General features: G+C 49.4%; 2 protein-coding genes across 7 annotated transcripts in view; one reads left to right on the top strand and one right to left on the bottom strand.

Moving 5' to 3' along the window:
* The first annotated feature begins 403 nt into the window (after positions 1–403).
* LOC122365245 (cytochrome P450 2J6-like) lies at positions 404–2,994 on the top strand. 2 transcript variants are annotated; one of them, XM_043336268.1, is made up of 2 exons: positions 404–769; positions 1,074–2,994. In XM_043336268.1, exon 2 carries the CDS (start codon positions 1,112–1,114, stop codon positions 2,444–2,446), a length of 1,335 nt encoding a protein of 444 aa, XP_043192203.1. In that variant the 5' UTR covers positions 404–769; positions 1,074–1,111; the 3' UTR covers positions 2,447–2,994. The 2 variants fall into 2 exon arrangements, with proteins under 2 accessions (XP_043192203.1, XP_043192201.1); XM_043336266.1 differs by having other exon boundaries at positions 417–713.
* A 3,606-nt stretch (positions 2,995–6,600) lies between these two features.
* Positions 6,601–7,959, bottom strand: part of LOC122365243 (MAP kinase-activating death domain protein-like) — a 67,417-nt gene continuing 66,058 nt past the window's right edge. For all 5 annotated transcript variants that reach the window (XM_043336262.1, XM_043336261.1, XM_043336264.1 and 2 more), the window contains 2 exons: positions 7,640–7,686; positions 6,601–6,729 (listed from right to left, as the gene is read on the bottom strand). In XM_043336262.1, coding sequence (XP_043192197.1) covers positions 6,628–6,729; positions 7,640–7,686 — 149 coding nt within the window. In that variant the 3' untranslated portion in view covers positions 6,601–6,627. The remainder of the gene's footprint in view (positions 6,730–7,639; positions 7,687–7,959) is intronic.

Raw genomic sequence — 7,959 nt, 5'->3', positions numbered from 1 at the left:
TCGAAGTGTCATTTGGAGAGCTGATGAAAATGGGCACGACGAGACTTTTGAAGCCGCCGTTCGTATAAGATATCGTGGTCCTTCAGGTTTCTTTTTTTTGTAGATTGAGATAGTCGTGACACGAGAGTCCGAGGCACGAGACACGAGAGCCGTGCCCATCGACATTAGAGATGAAAGTTTTATGTTCCAATTGACCACGATTTCGGCTCGGCCAGATGAACACTCTGCGATGGGATATAATGGAATAGATTTTGACCTAGTATGTACAATTGAATTTCTGACCGCCAAGTCACACCTCTGCATTTACCTGTCTGACCTTTGGAAACTCCAACCTACGGCAAGCGTCATGAGCACGGTCTCACACGTAATCTCCGCGCACGCATCTCTGCACTCGGACCGCCAAAACCGCTTCGTCACCCTCCCCTCCCCCTTCCCAGGACGACCTTGGGTCCGGCGGCGGAGCGCGCCTATCTACCCTCTGATTGGTCGGCTCTCGGCCGGTGTCGTCAGCGGCCTCTCATGTTTGTTTGCGCCGTCGGTCAGGTCGGTTTAGTGGGCGGGGTAGCAGTGTGGGTTCGTCGTTCGTCGAGGGCGCTGGTGGTGTGGTCACACGCCGTTTGAGGAGGAAGTCATGTTGACGGTGGTGCTGATCATCCTGCTGGTGGTGGCATGGGTGCTCTATAAGAACAAGAAACCCAAGAATTGCCCGCCCGGTGAGTGCCAAAGCCGCAAAGCTGGTCCCAGGATACAGTGCATTGGGTGATCGCCGGTACGTGGCACGTTAGGTCGTCAAGCTGGCGTGCATACGTTGGCGATCCGATTGTTAGCGCTTGTTACCTGCTGTCAAAGGCTTTGTTGTATCAAAGTACCCTACGGTCATCCATGAACTGATGCTTAATTAACCCTATGAACTTGGTACATCAAATTCATAATGCTTAACTACACGACACCTTGCTACGATCGCACAACGATCATGCATGAACCAGTGAAGGAGTTCAATATTTTGCTCGCTCATTCTCGCACAAACGCGTTGTGTGGCGCCGTTGATCACTCCTATCTTTTCATCCCCACAGGTCCCGTCAACATCCCGCTGGTGGGACGCGCGTTCGCCATGAACCAGAACCACCCGGAGAAGGCCTTTGTGGAGTGGCAGCGCCAGTATGGCCCTCTGTACAGTGTCAAGATGGGTTCTGACCTTATGGTTGTCATCTCCGACCCTGCCTTGCTGAGAGAGGCCTTCAACAAGCCGGCCTCCACGGGTCGGATGGCCGGCCCCGTTCTCGAAATGCTCGGTGTCCAACGTGGGCTCATCTTCTCTGTCGGCGAGGACTGGCACGTGCGACGTCGCTTCACGCTCTTCCATCTGCGCAACTTCGGCATGGGCAAGGCCCGCCTGGAGGATGTGATTCGAGAGCAGGTGGATGCGTTCCTGGAGCACGTAGTGGCTCCGAGTGAGGGCCAGCCCCTGACGATTGACCACAGCCTGGATCTGGCCGTGGTCAACATCATCTGGGGCATCGTGGCCGGCGAGACGATGAGCATGAAGGACACGCGTGTGCTCGACATCCTCGAGAAGAATAAGAGTGTCGCCGATAAGGCGAAGCGGCTCAACATCGCGGTGATGGTGCCCTGGTTGCTGAAAGTGCTACCGCGCAGCTTGTTTCGACTGGACGAAGTCATCGAGCTCTTTAATTACCCGAAGACGCACCTAATCGCGCCTGTGCTGGAGGCGCACCGGCGCGACTTCGACCCGACCTCGGAGCCGCGCGACTACATCGAGTGTTTCCTGCTGGAGCAGCGCTCTGACCCGCAGCGGTTCACGGACGAGGTGTTGGCGCGCAGCATCGGCGACATGTTCAGCGCCGGCAGCGACACCACCAGCACCACGCTGCGCTGGGCCTTCTGCCTGCTGTGCGCGCGGCCCGAGGCGCAGCGGCGCATTCAGGCGGAGATTGATCAGGTGGTGGGCGCCAGCCGGCCTCCGTCGGCCGCCGACCGCCAGCAGATGCCCTTCACAGAGGCCTTCCTGATGGAGACCCAGCGGTTCGGCGACATTGTGCCGATGGGCGTGCTGCACTCGGCCGAGCAGGAGTTCGAACTGGGTGGCTACACGATCCCACGCGGCACCATCCTCGTGTCCCTGCTGCGGGCCATCCATCGGAACCCGGCCCACTTCCCCGAACCAGAGCAGTTCAAACCAGAACGCTTCCTTGACAGGGAGGGCCGCGTGCGCCCCAGCAAGGCGCTGATGCCGTTCTCAGTCGGCAAACGCTCGTGTCTCGGCGAGGCGATGGCTCGATCCGAGCTGTTCCTGTTTTTGACGTGCGCGCTGCAGCGGTACAGCTTTGCCTTCCCCGCCGGCTTCCAGCATGACCTGTCGAGCGCCGACCGGCTCGGCGTCACCACGCCCAAGCCGTTCGAGGTGGTACCCACCCGCCGCCGCTGACCCCTCCCCCGCCCCCGCCCCCCCCCCACACACACACCGTCCGGGGGTCCCAGATGACGGCTGTGGAGGTAGACGGGCGTTCACAGTGCCATCAAAAGGCACTGTGTGCCAGCGCTAGTCGGGTGTTGCCGTGAGAACGATGTCGGGATATAGCACCACACAGTGTGACACGATGAGCCGTGAACTGGATTTAAATCGTTTTTCGCCAGACTCCAGCCTGTCGTGTGGGTGTTATCGTGGACAAATGAGTGCAATCAAACGCCTCGCACAAACGCTTTTCGTAACTATTGATGTGCGGGTTAGCGCAATGAATGAATCCGTATGAATTTTGCCGCTTGTCAGCTTATGGGCTGACAATTACAATCGATTCGATTGTATCTGTTTGTTTGATTTTCTGAAAGCATAGACGAGTCAAGATAGGTAATGTTTGTTTAGGGCGCGTTTTAGCGCGGCGTGGTGTACCGTCTGCCCTAATCGTAGATGTCTGGCATCAGTCGTCCTATCAGTAAGCTGTGATGATGTTTATACAAAACGTGACCATGCGAAAACGTCTGTAGGCAAAACCAAACGATGATAATAATCGTACATAATAAGTACCAGCTTCAGTGATCTATGGAAACTTATCTTGAAACACCAAACAATTTGTATGTATTTATTATGTATTGCGCAGACATAGAGCCACAAGAACAATGGATGAAAGTTGATGATAAATCTCATTCATCTTAAACATTCTTTAAATACTTGCATTCACACCAACAAGTCAGTTCTGTAAAAACAGCGACGTCTGAAGAGACGCATACCAGAATAGCGCGACATCCTCAGAGCATTAGTAAAATGGAGCTGATACAATAAAACGCCCGACATTGAGAGCACGATCACAATTATATCATGTAGCTAATGCAATCGAGCACAGAGAGCAGAATAGATAGATCATTCGGCCGATGCGCAGTGTTCCTTTGCCATGAACCGGCTTGGCAAAGGCATCGTAAACGTTTATATCATATAAGCACAAGCCTGGCGCCTCTCGTTCTGATCATAACAACAACGAACAGCCCGCAGACTGCAGAGAACCTCTGAAGACGCTTGGATAGCGCGCAACCGACTGCCCCAGCTACCACAGCCAGTGCCGCGGGCAGGCTAACGTCAAATTCTGAGCCAGGCCGCGGCAATCTCATACAAAGATCAAAACAAACGACAACATGTGACAACATTGATAATTACACGCTTCCCCTCCCGATTCCCCGGCACTCATGTAGAACAATATAAGGAAATACAAGCGAAGTGCTATTGATTTAAATGTATAGGCAAGCCTGACAGCCTGTGATCATCTGAAGTAATGAGCCCAACATCTTTGCCATTCATAGACTCCAGCAACCGGGTTTCAATCATAATACCATGATAATACCACGGAATACATACGACATATATTCGACATATGTCGTAAACTATATATTCCGTGATAATACCCTCCGGATAGATTCTCCTTTCTATAGTCCATCCCATCGCATCCAGCCCCTCGCCACCGGCTCAATGTGAGCTTCCATCCCCAGCTGAAATGTCATCCTCATCGGAACCGCCTGCTAAGTACCGCTAATCTCACATCTACCGTCGTTACGACTGAGCGAAGAAAGACCCGACATGATACCGCCCTGTACGGGAAGAGTAGTGGAGCCGACAGTATCGCCCTGTCCGGGAAGAGTGGAGCCGACAGTATCGCCCTGTCCGGGAAGAGGGAACCCGATAGTACCGCCCTGTGCGGGAGACGACCCGACAGTATCGCCCTGTCCGGGAGACGACCCGACAGTATCGCCCTGTCCGGGAGACGACCCGACAGTATCGCCCTGTCCGGGAGACAACCCGACAGTATCGTCCTGTCCAGGAAGAGTGGAGCCGACAGTACTGCCGTGTCCAGAGAGAGAACAAGCCCGAGGTGATCTATATGACTAGATAAGTGAAACTTTTTTAAATATAAAGGTACTGTATTATAGAAAGCCTTCGCAAACGCGTTTCGAATAGATCATCTTCAGTGCTAGCTTCCCATAATACAAAAAGAAAATGGTATAAAAGCTCACATCGCAAATACACACTCTGCAATTTTTCTCACAATATCACGGGTAGAATGTTTTTATATACTTCTGGAATGCAAGACCGCAAATCGCCCCTCCTAAGGTGTAAAAGCCCCCCTTATGGTTCGTACATGACACACTTTGAATTAATGCCGACTCAAGGATTTTTCTGTGCGATCTCTTCAGACCTGATTTCACCGCACTGGCTTTATCCCACTTAGGTAGGTGACCCTCTGTTTCGGCATGTAACGTAATTGAGTTAGACAAATTATGATTTATCAAATCACGCTTGTGTTCAGTTACTCTGGTTTTGAGCCCTCTGTAAGTTTCACCGATATATACTTTTGGGCAGCCCCCACAAGGAATTTGGTAGACTACGCTGTTCGCCCTTCGCTGTCCTTCAGTTCCTCCCTTAATCATGTCACCTATTTTTGTTCCAGATTTTTCTATCAGCCTAACACCTGCCTGTTTTAACCCTTTTGCTAAGCATTGCACTTGTTTAGAATGTGGCACAACAATGACTCGTTTGCTTTTCTGCTGTCTTTCTTCATTTTGGTTTCTTGTATTTGCTTGTTCTTTCTTCTTTCTTATGCGTTTGGCACTGTTCTTGCATCTAATGAGAAAAGCTCTTGGGTATTTGAGCCGTTCAAATGCCTCGAAAATGTGTTTGATCTCATCTGCGATGTACTTTTCGCTGCAAATACGGTATGCGCGCAGGAAAAAGCCAATGACGACCCCTGACTTTGTTCTCATGCTATGTGCAGAATAAAAATGAATATAATCCTCCTTACTTGTTGGCTTTCTATAGACCGCAAACTTTACACTAACATCTTCCTTGATAATCTTAACGTCTAAGAAGTTAAGTGTTTGGTCTCTTTCTTCTTCTAGTGTAAATTGAATGCTCCCATGTACTTGATTCAGCTCTTGTAGCTTCACGTTTAGATCCATTTCCTCTGGCGCAATGACTAAAATGTCATCCACATAACGATACCATTTTGTATCATTCCCCATCACCTTGCTGAATTCCTCCTCCTCTAACATTTCCATAAATAGGCACGCAGCCACTGCGCTGAGAGGTGAGCCCATGGCAAGCCCCTCGTTTTGTGCATATTCTTCTTTGTTGAAGATGAACGGATGAAAGTTGAGGCAGAGCTTTACTAAAGACAGATAATCCTCTTTTGGTAATGGTAATGAATCTTCAGTTAGGCCGTTCAGCGCTTTTTCAATCGCCTTTATAGCGCCGTCGATAGGGACGTTTGTAAATAGCGCCTTGACGTCAAAGCTCGCTAGTTTTTTCCCGTTAAATTGCGTTTGTTTTAACCGCTCAATGAGGTCCCCTGAATTCCTTAAGTGAGCGTCACTTAAGCTTCCCAGAGTCATTGTCAACGGTTTGGCTAGTATCTTAGCTAACCTATGGGGCGCACTTGCAATGCCTGACGTAATGGGGCGCATCGGTATGCCCTGTTTGTGAATCTTTGGGAGCCCTCTCATTTTAGGTGGCAAAGGATCTTGTTCCAATGTGTAAAGTAGTTGTTTTCCTTGTTCAGACTTTTTAAGAATTTTTCGAGCCTCTTTATTGAATTTTTCTCCTTCAGCTTTTGCATAACCTGTCTTTTTCTTTTCATATACCTTATCCTTCAAAAGTTCATTCATTTTCTCTAAGTAATCATTCTTGTCCATGACGATGATACCCCCACCTTTGTCTGCTGAAGTAATGATAATAGAATCGTCCTTGGCTAGTGAATCTAGTGCCTCATGATATCTTCTTGGCAGGCTGCTGTTCTCTTTGTCAGCCAAAATCTTGCAACATGTCACTACTCCCTGAACAAAGCCCTTGTCAACATTAGTATCGTTATTTTTGTAATTTTTAGCAACGTGTTCAACTAATGATACTTGGTCTTTGCCCGAGTCGAACTTTAAACCATATGAAAGTGCTTCTTTTTCGCTCGCTGATAAAGAAGCACTTTCATATGGTTTCACGAGTGATCACCTCGAGCGGTGTCCCGAGGTGATCACTGATCAACTCGGGACACCGCTCCTCTGACGCAGCCGTCTGATCATGCTGTTGGAAGTGCCGCAGCGCCCTGGAGAAGAGCTGACAGGAGGGCGACAGGTTCAGGAGGCAGGCGCCAGTCGCTGCTGTAGGTGTCGTTTCTGCTCTGACCCGGCAGCCACGTAGGAGAAGACGCATAGCACCGAGTAGCATATCTGATCGGCCTGGAACGATAGCAGGGGGAGGGGGGGGGGGGTCAGAACGGGACAGAAGGCACGCGAGGTCTGATTGGGAAAGCAAAACATACCTAAAAAGCCTGGATATTTTTCAGCAGTACGAGACGAGAGGCTCGGTATAGCCTATGTAGTGCGCCAAAAACACGCTTTACGCGGTTACGCCTTTTGCAAAAACTCTCGTTTTTTATCGTACCTGCTTATGCTTAGGTATATAAACGGCACGACATAACCAGGGTTGTGCTCGACTCAAAAAAAAATTTGCCGACTCGACTCATCATTCAACTTCAGAAAGCCCTGACTCAACTCTGACTCAAACAAGGAGCTGATTTTTCCCTTGACTCGACTCATGACTCAAGCGGCTCAATGAAAATATGAGTCGACTCAAACTTGACTCAAATTTTTTTGTTGAGTCAAGTGAGTTGACTCAAAATTGACTCAGATAAAAAAGTTGCTGAGCGGGGGCGGGGGTGGAAAAAAATCCGGCAGCAGAGCCAGGGCGAAGTTGTTAAGCGGGGGGGGGGGGGAGGGAATGAAAAGCTTGTTTCTAGAAAGTTGAGTCAGCTGACTCATGTTCCTAAATGTTTGACTCAACTCAATGTCAAAAGTTATTTTACTGACTCAACTCTGACTCAACTCAACGCCTTAATATTGTTGTCCGACTCAACTCTGACTCAACTCAACAGCTTAACATTTTATCCGACTCGACTCAAATCTGACTCATTTGAGTCAGAGTTGAGTCAAATTTCTGACTCAACTCATGAGTCAAGCACAACCCTGGACATAACTAATTCTCTTGCCGCAGTCCAAGAATCCCAGGGTATAATAGTTACGCGGATAAATGCTACCAATTAGGTTCAAAAAGGAAATATAGGATAACCTATCGAGTTGAATTACTCACCATCGACGATTTATATTTCCTCTGTAATATCTGCCGAGTTTTGGGATCTGAAACGGAAGAAAACAAAACATGTTAAACGCCACTGGTATATATTACGGGCACGGATAACGTTCGCAAATTGGGGAGCGAGTACAAAAAGCCGAACGATCGGCCTTATGCAATATGTATGTTTTATCGGTCTGTTGCATAAAACTGTCTTTTCGGACCGTTAAGAATTAGCAAAACAAAACGAGCCAGTAGCAGCGGTGGCAAAATAGTGACGAGTAAGACGGGTGACCTGTTCGACAGGGGTCACATGAATGGGTCGGGGCCAGACGGGG

This window comes from Amphibalanus amphitrite, unplaced genomic scaffold, assembly GCF_019059575.1.
Source record: "Amphibalanus amphitrite isolate SeventyFive unplaced genomic scaffold, NRLGWU_Aamphi_draft 000725F_arrow, whole genome shotgun sequence".
In the NCBI taxonomy this organism is placed as follows: domain Eukaryota; kingdom Metazoa; phylum Arthropoda; class Thecostraca; order Balanomorpha; family Balanidae; genus Amphibalanus; species Amphibalanus amphitrite.
The sequence above is the reverse complement of the archived record's forward strand: the minus strand, read 5'-3'. Positions and strand labels throughout refer to the sequence as shown.